General features: G+C 38.4%; 1 protein-coding gene across 2 annotated transcripts in view; it reads left to right on the top strand.

The window, feature by feature from the left end:
- Positions 1–20,149, top strand: part of PCSK5 (proprotein convertase subtilisin/kexin type 5) — a 230,746-nt gene that overhangs the window by 174,254 nt on the left and 36,343 nt on the right. Inside the window, exons 21-22 of one of the 2 annotated variants that reach the window (XM_066339931.1) lie at positions 13,270–13,372; positions 19,974–20,110. In XM_066339931.1, the coding sequence (XP_066196028.1) occupies positions 13,270–13,372; positions 19,974–20,110 (240 nt within the window). Of the gene's footprint in view, positions 1–385; positions 2,852–13,269; positions 13,373–19,973; positions 20,111–20,149 lie in introns of those variants that run through there. The other variant, XM_066339930.1, reaches the window with a different exon arrangement.

The following is a 20,149-nucleotide window of genomic DNA, read 5'->3' on the forward strand; positions in this document are numbered from 1 at the left end:
CAGGATTTGCATTTCTGTTGAGAATGTTTTACTCCTTCTCCATGATTTGATTGTTTTATTCTTTTAATTCATAAAAATTGAGAGCAAATTCCTTTGCTGTAAATATCACTGTATTCTAATTATTCTCTTTATAATCTTTTTTTCCTTTTCATAAATGGATACCAATCATTCCCTGTTGGACCACACAATATCTCTTCCTGAAAAAAAAAAATGTTGTTGACTGAAATTCCTTTTGATGGACCAAATTTCCTACTTGCTACCTGCTCCTGAATGGTCTCTTCAACCAAATCTGCATGTCTGACCAATTAAACCTTCCTCCATTGTACACGCCGTGCTCTCCAAACCTTCAACCTCCCCTCCTTCTCTTGCTGCTACCCTCTGGAAGCCACGGAAGAGTCCTGGGCCGAGGGAGGATTCTGTATGCTGGTGAAAAAGAACAATCTCTGCCAGAGGAAAGTGCTTCAGCAGTTGTGTTGCAGAACATGTAAACAAAAGGGGTGAACTGACACCTCCCAGCATCCTCCTCCTCCTGTAGACTTACAGATTAATCCATATTACTGAAAAAGGAAAAAAAAAAAAAAAAAAAAAAAAAAAAAAAAAAAAAAAAAAAAAAAAAAAAAAGAAAGAAAGCCACCTTTCTCCCTCTCCCCCCTCTTTGTCTGGGGAGATGGCGAACTGTTTGTTGGAACTTAAATGGAAAAACTACAACACGCCTACCTTTCATAACTGGGTGTCTAGAGCTGAGCATCCAGGATCACAGAGTCAGTATTGTGTGACCAAAGCATTTGATGCCAAAATTAACATTTAACTCTTGATTTGATTTCCTGTCAACCTTAGGATTATTCCTGTTTTTTGAAGGTTCTTTTTCTTCCCTTCCTTCTTACTTCTTTCCACTTCAAGATGTTTAAAGAGTGTTTCAAGAATACAACACAAGTTTACATGGATTAAAACTAAACAATACAAAAAAGATTGCATTAGTCTTTTTTTGTGCTGTATGTATTGACAGGGGGAACTTGAGTTCCTGAGGGGATCAGAAACATCATTAGTGCAGGACTAAGTTCTGTCCCTTTTGTAACACTATTTTAAAAAATGGAAAGTGAACGTTTCTGCACACATTTCTTTCTTACTTCCTCTGCTGTATGCTGGTTTTTGTATCACATTCGGTATGTATATATGTTTGCCCAAAATGTGGTTTTGGTCATATAGATTTCATTTTTAGACAGGTGGCTTATTAACAGATATGCTAGGATTTTTATTTTATTTTTTTAAATTGTCAAAACTATTTCAAATAAACATAAGAAGCCCATTGTTCCTGTAGTGGACAAATTTAGAATATACTACTTCTCTTGATTTGCATAAGTGAGAGTAATGTATATGCTCAGAAGTCAGAAAACATTGCTAACATGTAAGAAATATTCATAAATTATTGTTGTCTTGTAATGTTCATTTAAAAAGGGGATATTATCATACAGATATGTGGAACTATTTCATAGTGCCCATATGTAGATGCCAGTGTGATTATATAGGATGTGTTTACAGGACTGGATTTATAATTGTGCCAAATACACCTCCAGGAAAAATTGCATGTAGGGCAATAAATCAGTGGTTCTCTTGGTGCTGTGATGGGTCGGAATCTGCATTTAACTGCTTACAATAGAAATTTCAGCGGGAACAGTTCTGCTAAGGCAAATGGAATTACTTCACTGTAAAATGGTCCTGAGTGATAAGAGAAGTGGCCCCAGCCTCGCTCTTTTTCTACCCAGGCACATGGCTGCCAGTACAAATTTCTGTTTAATTTGTCTTCTTCAGCTTTGCTCAACATACTGTTCAAAAGACAGTTATTTCACAGAAAACAGAAAATTGAACTTCAAAGATACTGTTTACTGGGGATAATACTTAAAACATTCAAAGTGTCTTTCTCAGTTAGCTTTCCAGGACATACAAACAGAAAATGGATTTCAGCTGTTTAAGCATGTAAATCCTGGAAAATAAAGGGGATCAAAAATTACTGTGGATGTTTTACAAACAAACTAATTCAAACTTTTAGAGGTAATGTCCTTTTTAGCAGAGAGCAGATAAACTATTTCAGCCAGGTTCAGTATGACAAGATTGCAGTCAAGCTCTTTTGGTGCCCATTACAAATTTCCTGATAAACATTTAAATTTGTGCTAGTTTAACTACTAGTCTATTACTGCCTCATTTCTCAGTATAGCGTGTTTAAATAGAACATAATGCTTTCAAAGTCTAAGTTAATATTATATATGTTATATATAAATATATATTCACTATTGAGATTTAATTATGTAATGGATTGTAAAGAATCTGTTTGGATACTTACAAATGTCTCTAACACTATTATAGAGAAGAAATTAATAACTTGCTTTGTTATAACGAAATTAATTTTTACTGAAAAAAATACTGTACATGTGTAAAATGTTCAGTTGTTATTTGTAAAATAGGGTAGTTCTGTTGTAATTGATATTGGCCAAAATCAATGTTATTCCATATTTTATTTTTTCTATTAAATTAACCTAAATTCCTGTTCCTTTGGTCTGGAAAAACATGTTGATCCATATGTTTAACATCTTTGTTGAAAGGCGTAGGAGCTCTGTGGTATAGATCACTTAGATACCTGGGTGTTTAATTTTATTACAGACTTCTTTTAGTTTAAGTGATGGAATTTATGATTGCAGAAATATCTGGTATACATGGTGAACACCTTTTGTGTAGTAACAGTACAGCCATATCTGAGCCCTAAAGGGTAACAATGTTGACTTCCTCTGATCTTTAAAAGTTTGTGATGGGTCTAATCTGTTGTGTGTTCGGGATTAAACAGCAAAATTTGTAACTACCTATTGGCTCAGGCAGTTAGGAAGGAAGGTTTCATCTTTGCAGCTGTACAGAGTGGCTGCTTGCATAGTGCTATGTTGGCATCTGTTCATGTGCAGCTCAGATCACAGCCACAGAGTGCCCCCTGAACAGCACCAGACCAAAAGGGCTCTGTGCAGCCTCCTTTGTAACCCCTGCAGGGTGAGCTCCTTCATTGGCATGAGCTCTTTTTCACCACTTAATCCCAGAGCCTGAGTGGAGAGCAAAATGGCAGTTTATCCAAGGGGTCATATGTTCAGATGGCATTTTAATCACATTTGAGGCCATGCAAAGAATTTCCTGAAAAAAACCCCACCACCTTTTGGCCTTAGACATCTTGTTGTCACTGATGTGTTTTGACCTGGCTTCAAAACAAGGAGTTAGTCATCATCCCCACAGTTTCTGTGTCAGTCTCCAGAACCATACATATGTGAGATGGCACATTCTTAGCAGTAGTTTGGTGAGACCACACCTGGAAAAAAAGTTGCCTACAGTCTTCTATAAAGAACTGCTTATTTCAGCTCCTACCTCATGTTCATCTTCCAAATGAGCAGACAAGTAAGGATAAACCTGTGTTTTAAGCTGAAAATTGGAATTTTCTGGTGTCAGCTCAGACCCTTTGATCATCTTTGTTTGTTATGCCTCAATAGCTGTCGTCAGAGATGTGCAATATTTGTAAGCAGCCTATAGCTAGTACTTGTACTAGAGGATCACTGCAGCAACAGGATTGCAATTGAAAGCAGCTAGTTTGTTCCCAGCTGCAGAGTTTTCTTAGGTGATTGTTCCTTTCTCTCTGATTCAATGATGAGTAGTTTGGTGTGTTCATTATTTGACCCTATTCAGAACACAGAAAGGATACAGACCATTCCGGAAAGAACAGAAGCTACTGAGTATGAACAAAATAATAATTTTCCCTATGTCAGGAAAGACTGTGTTTGGCATCAGTTTAAATTGGTTCATTGATTTCATTTGATTATACCACAAGTCAAAAAGAAATGACAAATTGAAGATGCCATTATAGTTATAGTTAGAACATGGTATTTCCCAGTTCATATTTGTCTAGGAGAACCCTTGATTCAAATACAAATTGGACATACATCTAGATCTTTTCTTCACTAAAACTTCCAAAGTTTTAAAATAAAGACAACTGTGGTCAAAAAAACAACAAAAAAGTCGTCATCCATGCTAAAAAAAAGGTTTACCATGCCCCAGACCTGCAGAACATCCTGCCAAAGCTTGTTGTGTGGGGATGTTATTTTATGTTTCCTTTTCTCCAATGGAGTTCCAGCCTTACTCCCTTTTTAGCTGCAGCTCTTTACCTCAGCCACATACTAGTACTGTAGGACCAGTGCCAGAAGAGGCCAGTGGAAATCTTATGCTTCTGACCTGGAGCTCCTGGGGACATTTGGCTTAGCCCCTCCCTACCCACACTCACCTGAATCCACTGGCACTCCCAGCCTCCTTCCGGGGAGGCTTTGCAAACTTCCCCTCTGTGAAGCAGTTTCCTAGTAAAGATTTCCCTATGAGACCTTACAGACTACCCTAACCTCTGCTGTGATTGCAGCTTTATAATGTCATGTCAAATTTCTTGCTACTGAATCTATTGTGTAATAGCAGGCTGCTGCTTGTACCACGTTGCCAGATTGTAAGAGGCTTGACAGAGGTATGAGTAAACTTACATGTGGAAGCACTAGAGCTATCTACAGCAATTTCACCCATCACTAAAGACAGGTTACAACTCTTGATGACCAAGTTAATTCTCTTAAATAGCTGTCTGTTAGCTTTTCATGACTATATTTAATTAACTGAATCTTTGTAAGAAGGCCTATTATAAATTCAAGATTCCTGTAAAGGCATGTAGAGATTGCTTGTATGAGTCAAAGCTTTTAATTTGCAATTCAACTTGCTGAAAAATAACTTGTCTATGATCAATTGCCATGCCTTATATTTATATTGGATATGCCGTTGTGCTGTCATTGGTACAGAATGAAGCAAGAAAAGTTTTGCCATTAGATGTTTGGGTATTTTAAGCAAGCATTAAAAAAGTTTTACAGCATACTCATAAAAACCTTAGTCAAGTTTTCATCAAAAAGAAACTGATGCACAAAAACTTGCATGACATTTTCAGAATACATAATTTCAATAAGTGAAACAAAGGGTTGAAAATTTTTTTAGTAGTATTTTTTATTAGTATTTTTTTCTAGGGAAAAATCTGTTTAATGTAATTTTAATCACATATCTTACTTAAATTAACTTGTGAGATTTCTGTTTTTATTGAAGTAGATGATTATCTGATTATTTACTATCACCTGTCTTGATGCTCTGTTGGGACTTAAATCCTTCTCATTAGCAAGAATTAAAGAGTTGTGAGTGTAGTGTCCCTAAGGACAAACTAAGGCTCTGAACGTTAGTATACCATCCAACCACTGGAAGAAAAACCAACACCTTCATTTCCATCACTATTTCCACACAAATGAGCAAAGAGGACTTGGACCTATCAAAGCCTTGGATATTCTGTGATTTCTCAGAGCACAGTAGCATGAAGGACAATTGTTCTGAAATCCTCAGGATAAAGTCAGAGAGACTGCAATAATGTTCACCTGCTGTGTGAGTGTACCAGATAATACCTCAGAGTTAATGTTTAATACCTGAGCTATGCTCGAAATTATCCTGAAGGACTTCCTTCCTGGATTAAAAAGCAGTGTTTACACATAAAAATGAAATTTTCACTTTTAGAATGGGATTTGTAATCAAAGGAAAACATATTATGGGAGGAAGCTCTGAGTTTTTATTTTAAAAAAATCCAGTAGGCAACAAATGCAGACTCAACAAATGTTGCACCAAAGGCTGGTCTTTGTTGGCATTTGGCAGCAAATACATGACCTGCTCATGTATGACATCGGAAGCTTAGAAGAACGACCCTCATGCAATCATCTATTGGGTTTTTTTTCTGAGTGTTTGGGGAATGGATTTGTTGAAGGTCTTCTGGGAAACCAGCAACACTTTTCAAAGCAAAAACCACTCAGGCATCAGAAAACACAGTAGAGAGCAATGAGGTGATTAAGTACCCATTTTTCCAATCAGCCTGGCACTGAGAAACCAGAGCACTGATGAACAGTGAATACTTGTTTACCCAAGGAGAATTAATGGCTCTATCAAACGAATTCAATAGTAACACTGAATGTTAACTGAAGCATGAATAGTGTGATTTAATGTGTACTTCAGATAATACTGCATAAACTTTTTGATTTACAATTGTTCTTGGCCTGCCCACTGCCCTCCTCCTGATGCCTGCAGATGTTCTTTGAGATGTGGGTTGGAAGGAGAGTCTAGTTTCTGATTACCATTCCCATGGATCAGGTTGCTATCAGTAGGCTCATGACTGCTAAGGGACCATTCTGTGCAATGCCACACTGGATAAAACTACTTTTATCACTGGATAAAACCACAAAAATAACTCAAATATTCATTCCTAAATAAAGTAGCCCATTTTTTACTGCAAAAGCAAGGCCATACCAAAATGAAGTTGTGTAAATGTTGGTCTTGCTGTGTCTGCCTTTAGCACAGCCTCTCTGAACATTTTCAAGGTTAAAAGGAGGATTCAAAATTAGGTTAAAAGGAGGATTTGCAATTAGTTCCTGCTGTTAAACAGTGTCAAAAAGCCTCTCTACAGCTATATCTGAATTAGAAGAGCTGTATCATCAACATGGAATACATGACTGTTGAAGAAAATGTAGTCATAAAAAAATTATCCAGAGGTGCTTATAGTGGAGACAAGGAACTATGGAAGATTTCAAGAAAAGAAAGATCAACAGTGTAAGTGTTTTGAGGAGGCAGATGGGAATAAAAGTCAGACTTTTACACCACTTATTAAAAGATTTAATTTGATCTGCTCCTTAATTCCAAGGATACACTTGTATCTTTACAGAAGGTTTCTTTCAGGCTTTAATATGTCTTCATCTCTCTAAATTACACAAAAATTGCATTTCATTAATAGTACAAATCTATGTTGTTACACCTTGGGACAATAGTTGGCCTGCTAAAATCTGCCCAGTTATCAGCAGATCTCTGTTCATATCCTAATTAATTTGGACATGTCCAGTATGAACAGCCTGTGCAGGAGTTTCTTAACCTAAGATGGATGACATCACTGAAACACTGCCCCAAAACATCCAGCTCTTCCCACTTCAGGTTTATGTCTATTCAAATCAGACTACAGAAATCCTGCAGTGTTCAGGAAGGCTCTGTGTATGTATACCAAGTACATGCTCCTTCCTTTATAGCACAGGAGAAACACTGTTGACAGCTTGGTTGCTTCTGATGTGTATTTTCCTCCGGCACTGAAAGGTTCTAGCTTTAATGTACTCCATGTGCTAATAACATCAACTTTATTCAAAGCATACTACATTTGGTTTCTGTATTTCACAAGCAACTACCTAGCTTTCCAAAGTAATACTATCAGCACTGTGTGATAATTTTTAGTCAGGTTCAGGTGTTTCTTGTTCCACTGCCCTTTAGAAGATTCTCAGCTACTGATTTTTATGAAGAATGGGAAGCTTGAAAACACAAAACAGGAAAATTTCCAGTTGGAAATCTCAAGAAATGGAGACGCTGAGTGTATTTTTTTCCATTGTGAGTCTAAAATTTTGAGAGTGCTTTGGTATTTCTCCCTCTGCAACACCCGAGAAGGATATAAACCAAAGCTTTATTGATACAGACCCACATGTTCCATTTCTGTTCCCTCCTCCTTGTGGGGCTGTCAAATTTCAGGCTATAGGTGAGCAGCAGAACACCTTGCCAAGCTCTGACATAGATGCTTACATAGGCAAGGGGAGAAATCAGGAACCCAGCCAGCTTATGCTTCCAGGTATCCATATAATTAATACAAATGGAGTTTTAAACCAAAATATTTAAATGCCTAAAAAATAGTAGAAATGGAGATTTAAAGGTGATTTTAAATTAAAAAAAAAAAAGTCTTTCTGGGGTCTGTTCATGCCCATTAAGTACTGCTGACAGCTCTGGCTCTTCAATGAGTCTCTAACAACAGTTGTATTAATACTGCGCAGAAATTGGGAGAGAAGTATACATTGTAAAGGGGAAGCGAAAATCCCTTTGTGTTAGAAATAAATAAGGCAGCTTTGGCTGAATGTGAACGTTTTTATGCTTCAGGGAAAAGCACAGAGGGCCATGTAAGACAGTGGAGTCTGCTAAAGGCAATTTCTTCACTCCTCACTGTCACGATTAGAGCTAACCTGAGTCAGTCTATGTGATCTCCCCTAATCCTGCAACAAAGCAGCCTAAAATCATTATATCACACTCAGCACACTGCTATTCAGGGAAGAGATGTTCAATCCTTTTCAAGGTTCTGTTTTGCCCCTTGGCACAAGAAGGAGATTTAGTGACTTAGGAATCAATAGTCTATTTTCAGCTATCTCATTTGTCACTGCCTAGAGCACTTTTGAAAAGAAGACTTTCAATCCTGAATCCTCATCACCTCAAATCATAATACCCAAAAGTTTGTCGCTTCTGCACATTGGAATAAGGAGACAGAAATTTGGACATTGTGTAATTAGCAAGAGACCTAAAACTGAAGCTAGACAAATAATTGGGAACCAGATGCAAATTTTGTACAACTGCCAAATCTGAGGGTAGAGGAAATGTCTTCATCTTGAAAATGTTACAAACATGAACATAATAGTAAGATTTATTTTAGGGAGCTGCAATCTATCAAATACCAAGACCTTGGGCTAAGCACAGGAGAAACTTAAAAGAATCTTCATGGTGAACTTATATGCAAATTAGTTTGGGTTATCTACTTACACTTTATGAATAAGTGTTAATTCAGGCATATCCCACAAGCCAGACAAAATAAAATGTATCACAGCCAAACTTGAGAAAAACCAGGGAGCTCCCTAAGACCAACTTATTTCAGTTCTCACAGCCGACAGATGAAAAGCAATTCTGAGCAGGTTTTTGTTATGTGCTTTGTCAAACCTTTATAGCCCATAAGTTGTTGTTGTTGTTTACATTAATTACATTATTTACATACAGTGAACCCAAGTATGAAATCCATATCCAGATTTCCATGAAAGTAAGCAAGCAAAATGGAGAAAAAAAGGTCATTTTCTCAATCGATTTCAAGGAAAAGCTATTGCAGCAATGTTATAGACAATAAAGAGCATTTTAAAATTAGATAAAGTGATGTTTTGATCAAACAAATTGGGGAAGTAACACATGACTTGCAGTGACAAAGTCTCACGGAGGGACTACAAGAGAAAAGGATTTGTGGCAGCAGCACATAAAAGTCTGTACCTCCCTGCATAACTGACAAGGATATTCACACCCTCATCTAAGTGATCTCCTGAGATATCCTGTGCTGTCAATGAATGGCACAGGCTTTGGAAAGCAAGAGAGGAATAGTGACAAAATAAAGGTACACTTGATGCTGTTGGTGCAAACACCAACACATAGAATGACTTGGAAACTATGACAAGTGCTCCAGACTGGGGCTCAGGAGAGACAGGTTCTAATTTGTTATTGCAAATTGATTCTATTGATTATAATATTGATTATATTCTTGCAACTCGGATTTCTACCTTCTTAATGAAAGGAATAGTTTTTACCTCGCTTTAAAATGCATCATATGAACTGATAGGAACTGAGCATGAAGTATTAACTAAGCATTTTGTATGCAGTTAAAAGCACAACTTGAAATCTGATGTAGCCCAAATATGGAGTTAAACATTTTTAACTATGGACACAAAAATTAGACATTAAAATCTTCCTATTATGAGGAATCAAGTATGTTAACATATTCATACAAAATCTCAAATTCCCTTTTTTAACAATGTGACAAATGTTTTTAAACATGATAACAATGTAACAGGACTAACACCATAATTAATTATAAATATGAGATGATCCAAAGTTACTGATGACCGTTGCCTGACTGAAAGCTAAGTGAAGACTTTGCTGAGAGTATTCCTCTATCAAGTACATTAGACAGATAAAGATTTCTAATACAGAAAAGAAGAAAAGGATTGAGGCTTTGGCAGCCTGTATTTATCTAGGGACATTTGTAAAGAAATAAATTGCTTACAAGGAATTCTGGCAGATGGTTGAACTGTCCTGTGGAATAGTTTAAAAGTCTTCTTTTCTGAATTTCAGTGTTAACTCTTTGAATATCCACCAAAAATTATTTTGTTGACATATCGTATCTACAGTTTTATATGTGATTTGCAATTCAGAGGGTCAAATATGTAAATATTTTCTGTTGCATATTCTTATAATAGTACTCATTAAAAGGCTTCAGTTCAGAGCCACAGAACTGATCTTCCTGGCACTATTCCAAGCACAGCTGAAATGAATTACACCACTTCCAATGAAAGGCATAACAGAGAAATAACTAAAACCTTTAAAACCTAAGTACTTCTGCTATGTGTGAATGCATAGCTGAGGCATATGAATTCGTAGTTTAGGTCCAGTGGATAGACACACAAGATAAGCATACAGATAGTGTAAGCAAATAAAGTAAAGGAGAAATACAAAAGTTTTCTAATACATATCACAAAACAAAATCAGAGAAGCAATTATGTAATAAAGTCACCCTGACAGATTTCCCAATGATGTAAATACAATAGAATTAAACACTCAAGCATCAGACCTGCAGTGGGAAGTCTTTTCAGATACTATATTTTTTCATGGTTTTATTATTGTCCAAATATATGTGTATGTGTGTCTACATAAATGTATATAATTTGTCCTAGTTTCAAACAGGACAAAATTAATTTCTTATACTATCTGGGAAGGGGGCATGGCCAGATGCTTATGTAACTGGATCTCACATCACTTTTGAGAGCACTTGCTCTCTCCTTCTAATGGTGAGAGAAAGGGTGGAGGGCAAAACAGTCCAGTACTATTTTATTTTCCATGTAAATAATTTCAACGTTTTGTTATTAACATCATAGCTGTCACTGTTGTATTATCTCAATGCTGTTTCCAGTAAATTGTTCATTTCTCAACCTGTGATTTTCATCTTTTTGTGCCTCTAATTTTCAACTCCATCCCCAGAGAGGAAAGGGGGAGGGGAAAGAGTGGGGGAAGGGAAGCAAGCGAGTGACCTCTGGTGTAGGGGCCTCTCAGTGACGCCACCGAATTTGGGAGTACGACCTAAACCATGACAAAATTTTATATTAAAATCTCATAAAGCATTTGAGAACATGGGATTCCATGTTACATCCTTTGGATAATTATCAAAAAGGCTCAAGAGGCTTATATTAACCAAATCTGTCAATGGCCTGAAGGCCATTTTTTCTTTATTTTTTTCTAGAAGGTGAGAATTCTAAATATTTGGTATTATGATAGATATGCATCAATACAACAATGTTATCTGAGTAACATCTTGAAAAATTTAGAATTCTACTGAATTATATGTCTAACAGACTTTCAAATGTTTTCAGTTTAATCTGCTACAAAGTAATACTCATAAAATATGCAGTGTTTTAGTTCAGAAATGCTGCATCAGTTCCATGGAACTAGTCAGTTTACAAAATTCAAGGTTTGGCCTTTATGACCATGCAAGGGATTACCTAAAAGCAAGGAAATAGATAGAGAGATATATATAGAGAGATACAGATAAAAATGTATACAAATTGCTCTTTGGATTATGAGAACTATAAAAACGTGTGAACATGTACGTATTCAAAGACTTCTGTTGCCCTGATCTCATCAGGAGACTCTTCATTTTCTCCCAGTGTGAACTTCTCCCCAGCCAGCACTGATCCCAGAACAACCTCTGAGGAGCATTGTCTTCATGGTTTATGTGGTTCTATCACTGGCTTTTGGTTTGTCTTTTACTTTTATCCTCTCTTTAGAAAAAACACAACCATTGCAAAACAAATATTACAGCTCTGCCTACATTTTGGGTAACCCACGTCTCACCCAGAGCTGGCTAGACATTCCAGTCAGTTTGCCTTAATAACTATTCTGTTCCCATCCCCTTAGGTATGTAAGTACTATCCTAGCTCATGTCTCATGCCAGAGATTTCAACTATTATAAATATTTTTAATACTGTTTAATACGTAAAAACACAAGTGATGAAAACACAATGGACAGGAACATAATTTGCAGTATTTTTGAAAGTTTTTCCTCCCTAAATTGTTTTGAATTGATATAAGAGGTTGCTTGTATGGTGCCTTTGTTCTTCAAATGTAAGGAACTTACTGCAAGTGAGAGCCAAACCTGAGTCATTCCATATTTGGGTTTTGATTCCTGAAGTTCACTATATTTGCCAGATCTGGATTTTCCAGCAGCAATGCAAGTGGAAAGAGCTGCTTGATATTGAAGTATCCATAGAAACTGCAGGTTTTATGTATTATATAGGACTTTTTGCCCAGCCTTTTCCATTACTCAAGAATGAAGGAACATCCAATTCCTTAAATATATAGACTCGGTTATAATAAATTTTCCCAAAACAAACTGATACAAAAGACCCAGCCTTGAGCTTTATAAAACTGTGTGATAAATCAATTTACTGTCCCCACATGATACTGCACACAGATAAAGTACTCATACTACTTACCAAATCTCTGCCCTAGGAGGTATTAGGCATGCAGCTTACCAGTTTGTACCAGTGTTTTAATCAATATTCAGTAAATCAAGAGGCAAACTTTGCATTTCAGCAGCATAGTAGTACTAGTGTATTCATGATTTAGGAATGTTTATCTTTAGCTCACTTTTAAGGTAGAAATCCATATAATATAAAAACTTCTTTCAGGTCCAAATGTGCACCAAGTTTCATTTCAGCCAAAATGCAAGCTTAGGTCTTTTAGGTGGGGAGTTTTCCATCACCAGCCTGTGAGGGAGACAAAATGTGCTATAGCTAGAGGTTTGGGAAGCACCAACAGGTCTCTGGCTGATGGAAGCTTGCTCAAGTCCATCTCCTCATGTAACATATCCACGCCCATGACAGCAGACCCTTTACACTGCAGCTTGCAATCAATGATATTACATAATGAATACTCCTCTGTAGCACTAATTTTGATGTAACTCATGAATTTTAAGTCTCATTACTTCAACTGATGCAAAATAAATTAACAAAAACAACAAAGATCACTCTTTCTCAAATTCATGTGGAAAAGAAAAAATAGTAAGCAACAAACAGGCCTGATTATACCAGTCCCCTGAGGGAGCCAGTGTGTGTTTTCCTGATGCCACAGGGAAATGTGGTCATTTCAGCAATTAAAAAAAAGATCTGCTTCCTCTTCATCATTATGTTTTCCAGCCTGGAAAGTTTGGTACTTTTTTCTCTTCTTTAGGTTTTATTTTTAATTTGTAAGAAGATTGATCTGAAATAAACCTGGTTGTTTTGTTATGTTTTGGTTTTGTTTTTTTCCTACCAGGGGAATATCTTGATGATTCTCAAGAATGCCAGTTGTGTGCAATATCCTGTCAGACATGCATTGGACCTGAGTCAGACAACTGCATCAGCTGCCCACTCACAAGGTAATTATTTCCTAGCACAGTGCAGGACAAAGATCTCACATCATCATCTGGAGAAGTGGCTGTATTGTGTTTAGTGGAGACTATTGGAAGCAAGAAGGGTCTAGGGCAAAAAAATCCTGGAGTCTTGAGGAAAAAAAACATCTTTATGTAAACAAAATAGCTGGCTATATAAGCAGTTAATGTTTAGCAGCATGATTCCCACAGATAAAGAAAAATTCCTTTTTATATGAAAAATAGACTTTCTTTCATTGTCATCCTTTCTAAATCACAATTGCTGGAATCACAACTGACAATTTTACAATAAGGATCTACTAAATCTGTAGCTCTACATAGCTACAAGATTGACTCAAGGCATGAGTATGGATGCCGAGGCTGATTTTGGAAGATATTCACAGCACCTTAACATCATTCTGTAACTGAGGTCTTATGGGTTAGGCTGACATTTCTAACGTGCCATGAGGATTGAACAGAACTAGAAAGAAGCTTTTCCACGGGACTTTGCAAATCAGAAGTTTATATTTAGGTCATGTCACACCTATTCCAGACTACTGGTTTTATACATGTCCTACCCATAGCTGCATTCTCACACAAATAACTCTGGTTCTACTGCACTGGCTTATGTTGTAGCCAGTTGACATTTTCACTGGTGTAGAAACAGGATCATAAGACAGATCCTCTAAGGCAAGGAAAGAAAATCCCTAAGCAATACTGCAGTTTGCCCTGAAAATACCTATTACATGACTATGCCAAAGAAAGACATACCAGGAGTAATGGAGTCCAAACAAATTCATAAGTGAGGAAGCATTATTAAATTCTGTTGCACCAGGAATGAGAGCAGAGGAAATCTAGGCAGGATTCTGGACTGTGGAGTGGACTTCTCCCATTCACAATGGCATTTAAATTAGATTGTCTGTTCCATCCTTGCAACCTATATTGTGAGCTTTACATGCAGATATTTGGAAAGCAGGGAGGGAACCAAGCACCATTATGCTGAACCACCATGTTTGCAGTTATGAGGTCTCAGTGACCTTTTGGAAGGGTGCTGCTCTAACCACCATGATAAATTCTCTAAAAATTCTGAATTTTGCAATCTAAGGTTTCAAAAAGCTTTCTAAGACCCTTCTGCACATTATGAAAACAGCTAGAAGAAGTCATATTAAATGGGAAAATCTATAGTAAAAGATAATGCAGAGAAAATAATCAAATAATGCAGAGAAACCTTTCCCAGAAGCTAAAGTGTTCCTTATGAAAATCCAGGGTAGATGAGAATTTATTTAGTAATAAAACCAGATCATTTGATAAATGAAAATGCTGTTACTGGGGTTTGTTTTGTTGGTTATGGGTTGTTTTTTTTTTTTTTTTTTTTTTTTTTTTAATGCAATTGTAGTTTTTTATCCAGACAAACTGATTATCACAGAATTCCTTGTCCATCTGTTTATGGTTTGAGCCAAGGTTAGTGACAAGACCTGACCAGGTGTTTCCCATTAAGGGCAACATAACAAATAGCAAGAAAAATGTACTTTTCCACTGTGAGAGCTGTTTGTAAGGATGGCTATCATTAGAGCTAGCACATGTTGTTGAACTCAGTAATATTTGCATGCCATATAAGCATAGCCCAGCTACCTCCAGACCTCTGTCACATTTCTCCTTTTCTTTCAGCATAAATATGAAAATTGTCTTAACAACTGAAATTTATGAAGACATATTGCAGGTATTCTCTAATGCCACTGGCTATCTCCAAGAAAACCTGCACTCTCTTGATATAATGAAAAGCCATTTTTTGTCTAGATGTACTCAAAGCCTGTACTAACAGCCAAAATGACATTCAGCTTCTCTAGAAACTGAATCCTGAGTCCTCAGATAGTAAACTGGTAAAAGCAATTATGTGTAAAAGTTTACAGCCTTTCCTTTCTTATTTCCTTAGAAGGGAAAATAGTGACAAAATCTAGCCGTTTTGTTTTCTGTTCTTTTAGATATCTATGAACAATGCATTAATTGATGCATTTCTATTTTTCTCCCAAGCAGATTAGAACAGTAGACATTAAACAGCAGTGAAAAATGGACCATGAATTTTCATCACATAAAAGGATTCTTTAACAAATATTTAATTGTATAAAGGAGATCATTTATCAGCCAGACTCCTATGTACTTACAGATAGATGTATGTCCTGGTTTCAGAATGGAGTTAATTTTTGCAGTAGACAGGAGAGGCATGGCCAGGGCTGAGAGTTTATTCTATGCTACCTGGTCTTATTTCCAGAGCAGATGGGAGGGGTCCCTTTAGAGTCACAGAGTGTGGCACAGTCAGGTATGCTGGGGGATTCCATGGTACAGAGGCAAGTGCTGGCAACTGAATCATTCTACTGCTGTACGCTTTGCTATTGATATATTTACTCTTACTCCTCATTTTCTTTACTCATCACTGTTTCCAGTGATGTGTAAATTGTTCTTACATCAACCCATGCTCTTTACCTTTTGTGCCTCCAATTCTTTCCACCTCGGGGGATGGGAGAGTGAGTAAGAAGTGTGTGGTTGGGAGTGCTTTGGTAGGAGCTCTAAATTGGGGAATTCCACTGCTGCCTTGTTTGGCACCCAGTGTGGGGCATGAAGGTTTGAAATAACAACAAATCTGAGCATTTGTTTAGTTGGTGAATGTGGTACCTGACCCTGTATGTGCCTCCTGTTGCTGTTTCTTTTCAGCAACTGTGGAGGCTTGGTCTTCAGAACAGACAGCACGGCGTGTACATTCTACCGGTACCACCGGGCCTAGTAACAAATGCATTCACCAATGTGGCAGACGGTTACAAAGGCTTTTATTATCTCAAAAATGTAGTTTATATACTCTGGGGTCTTTACTACGTCAGAGGGGTATTGCTACATTTCCTGGGTTAGAAGGGGGAATGGAAAAGTACTGGCACATGTTAGTAGGGGCTTACATTCCTATGGTGATAGCTTATCTTTGGGGGGTTGGAGAGTTCTTCCCTTCCCGTTACAACCCGAGTGTCTTCCGCGCCGCCTGTCCCTATCCAACCACATCTCCCCCCTCCTCTTTTACAAAAGAACGAGGTAGTTATACATATATATATATAGATATAGGCACTAAATGAGGGAGAAGGTTAGGGTTTAACAAGGGAAGAAGGAATTTGGAAACCTGAGTAAATTCTTGCCAGGCAAGTTTGGAAAATCTTGTGACTGGCAATGTTCCCTGATAAATTCACAGCATTTCATGTTGGCCTATGAACAGAATGTTAGTCTGATCTAGGCGAGCTTTGACAAATGAGACTATCTTGTTCAGCAGGCATGGTCCGAAGGTAACAGCTAAAAGTAGCATTGCCAATGGGCCTACCAAAGTGGATATTAAAGTGGTTAACCATGGGGATTGGTTAAACCAGGATTCGAACCAGCCTTGCTGAGCTTCCCTATCTTTCTGTCTCTGAGCCAGTCTGTTTCGGAGTTCTGCCATGGAGTCTCTGATGACTCCGGTGTGGTCTGCATAGAAGCAGCATTCCTCTTTCAAGGCGGCACACGGACCTAAATTAAAACATCACTACCACAAGAGTGCACCATCAATAGCACCATGCCAGCCAGGACTCTGGGACACCCCCGTCCATGAGATGATTCCTGAACTGGAGACCCAGTGAGTGGCCTGCAAGATTCACTCACCCTTCAGTGGTCCTTTAGGGCCAGTGTGTAAGTCCAGTGGAGACTGACAGTGGATTATCATGGCCTGAAGGAGATCACACCACCACTGAGCGCTGCTGTGCCAGACATGCTGGAACTTCAGCATGAACTGGAGTCTAAGGCAGAAAAGTGGTGCCACCATCATTATTGAAATTGTGTTTTTCTCCTTTCCATCATCAGAAGAGCTCATGCCACAGTTGGCCTGAGGAGCATGCAGTACAGCTGGAGTTGCTCGCCCCAAGGGTGGAAACACAGCCCCCCTGTTTATGCTGGAAAAGGCAGAGACTCCACAACACTTGCAATACATTGACAACATCATGTGTGTGGGGGGAAACACAGCAGAGGAAACTTAGAGAGAAGATAGTTCAAATCATCCTGAAGGTTTTACCATAAAACAAACTAAGGTGAAGGGAAGTCCCAAGAAACTTGATGTTTAGGAGCAAAATGAGAAGAGGAACAGGTTCAAATGGATGTGGTCAACAAAATAGCAGCTATGCCCACACCAAACAGCAAGGAAACCCCATGAGCTTTCCGTAAGGGCTATGGGGTTTTGGAGTATGTATACTCCAGATTACAATCAGATTGTAAAACCTCTCCATCATGCAACAGGAAAGAAGAATGATTTTTAGAAGGGTCCTGAACAGGTACAAGCTTTTGAACAAATCAAGCAGCAGATTATCTATGCAGCAGCCCCTGGGCCAATTAGGACAGGACAGATTGTAAAGAGTGTGCTCCATGCTGCAGCCAGAGAGAGTGGTCCTTCCTGGAGCCCCTGACAAACAGCTTCAGGGGAGAGTAGAGGACAGCCACTGGGGTTCTGGAGTCGGGGACACAACAGATCTAAAGCCTGCTACACCCCAACTGAAAAAGACATACTGACAGCTTATGGAGGAGTTTGAGCTGTTTTAGTAGTGTCTGGCACCGAAGCACAGCTCCTCTCAGCACTCTGACACTCAGCAAACATCTGGATGTTCAAAGGGGAAGTCCCTTCCACACACTGTCCACTGATGCTACATGGGATAAGTGGACTGCACTGATCACACAGTGAGCTCAAACAGGAAACCACAATTGCCCAGGGATCTTGGAAGCCATTGTGAGCTGGCCCAAAGATGAAAATGTCATCATCACCATTAGAGGAGGAGAAGAAAGTGACAGGCTGAAAATGTCTTACCATATGATTGGCTGAAAGAAAATGAAAAGTAATATGCTCTCTCTACTGATGGTTCCTGCCATACTGTAGGGATACACTGAAAATGGAAAGCTACTGTAGGGGGTTCTACACAGAAGATATTGGAGTAGATTATGTCAATTTGCAGAGCTGAAAACAATCCCTCTGGCTTTAGATATTGTTGAATGAGAGAAATGGCCAGCACTCTCTCTACTATTACACTGACTCAACAAATGATAGCAAACTGTCTGTGGAGGTGGTTGGACCAATGGAAAAAAAAACAGTTAGGAGCACAGGTAGATAGCAAAGGCCATGTGGGTAATTAACACCCACGGTTCTGCCAGTTTTGCTCACCCCACTCAAACAAAACTCCAGGTACTGTAAAAGGGGATACAGTCTCTGTGGTGGATATCAGGAATGTTATGTAAGGTTCAATTTGTCTTGCATCAAGCAAAGGTAAACCCATCCCTCAGACCTGGTGGACTTGGTGGGTAAAGTAGAGGGCCAGGGAAACACAATGCATCAGATTTCAAGGAGATCTGATCTTTTGTGTAAGAACAGCCTGTAATGTTGAATTGTATAATGTTTGTTGCTGAATGATGCTACATACACAGAGAGTGTTCCATAACTACCATGGACAATGAGTATAGCCAGTTCCAGGTACATCAGCCCTTCTGCCCTGGAGGATATCTAGGATGGGTAGAACCCATAATCTTGGACTAATTTAATTTGACAGACATCTAGGAGGGACAGCTGTTGACTATGGAAATTGTACCTGTGCTCATGTGTGCACACATACCTCTGTGTGTGTGTGTAACTGGATCTGGGATCTTGCCCAGGATCTGGGCAAGACACAGATGATATCAAGATGAATCGTGTCCTGGTTCCAGCCAGGATAAAGTTAATTTCTGCAGTAGCCAGAAGAGGCAGGGCTAGGAGGTGGAAGTCATTCCATACTAGTGCCCTGTTAGTTCCAGGGGTGGAGGAAAGGGTCCCTTCCCAGGTCTCCTGGCATGGCGCAGTCAGGTGTTGTCAGGGGTCCCCTGCAGTGCATGAGAATTGTTCAGCTGTTGTACTTCAGCTTTGTAATTGATACTATTGTTGTTAACCATTCACTTCCTTATTTCTTTGCTGTTTTCAGTAAGTGGTTCTTATCTCGACCTGTGATCTTTACCTTTTGTACATCCAGTTCTCCTCTCCATTCCCAGCAGAGGAGGGGAAGGGAGGACAGGCAGTTGAGCATTGTTTGGAGTGTTTTGGGGGAAAACTAAAATGGTAAATACCATTCCTAAGTCACGACCACATGTAGGTCTAAAAATACAGCTCCTGAAGGCCAGTATTCAGATAGATATTTGACTTCATATTACTGAAGCCATAGTATTTTTTAAAGGCAGTCTTAAAAGTAAAACAGAAGGTTTATTCCTTCACAAGGAAAGACCAAGTGTTGCTTTCCTTTTAGCAGACACATGGGACCATTGTTAGAGATTGTGATATAAGGACATCTAGGTAAAGGACCAAAAGGTGATTTTTCTCAGAAAAATATTTCAGAGACAAATCATCTTTGAAGTCTAAGATTCATGTTATGTTTTCATGTAGTAAATACAATGAATAAGAGTAGGAAAACAAAGTCTTGAAGTTCAAAGGGTTGTCAATAGTGAGAGAAGAATTTATTGAGTTTCGTTTTAGTTTCCCTTAGATTTAAATAACAAGTACTATCTAAATTTGTAATTATGCCTCTGTTTTCTCTAAAAGAGTCTTTGATGATGGCTGCTGTGTTATGCAATGTCCCAGAGGAAAGTTTGAATTCAAACAACAGTGTCACTTGTGCCATCATACCTGCCTGGACTGCAGTGGAAGTGAACCTAACAAATGCACAGCCTGTGGAACAGGTAAGTAAGATTTCCCTTTGCCAGCTTTTTCCCCTCCCT

Source organism: Sylvia atricapilla, chromosome Z (assembly GCF_009819655.1).
Source record: "Sylvia atricapilla isolate bSylAtr1 chromosome Z, bSylAtr1.pri, whole genome shotgun sequence".
Taxonomy (NCBI): Eukaryota; Metazoa; Chordata; class Aves; order Passeriformes; family Sylviidae; genus Sylvia; species Sylvia atricapilla.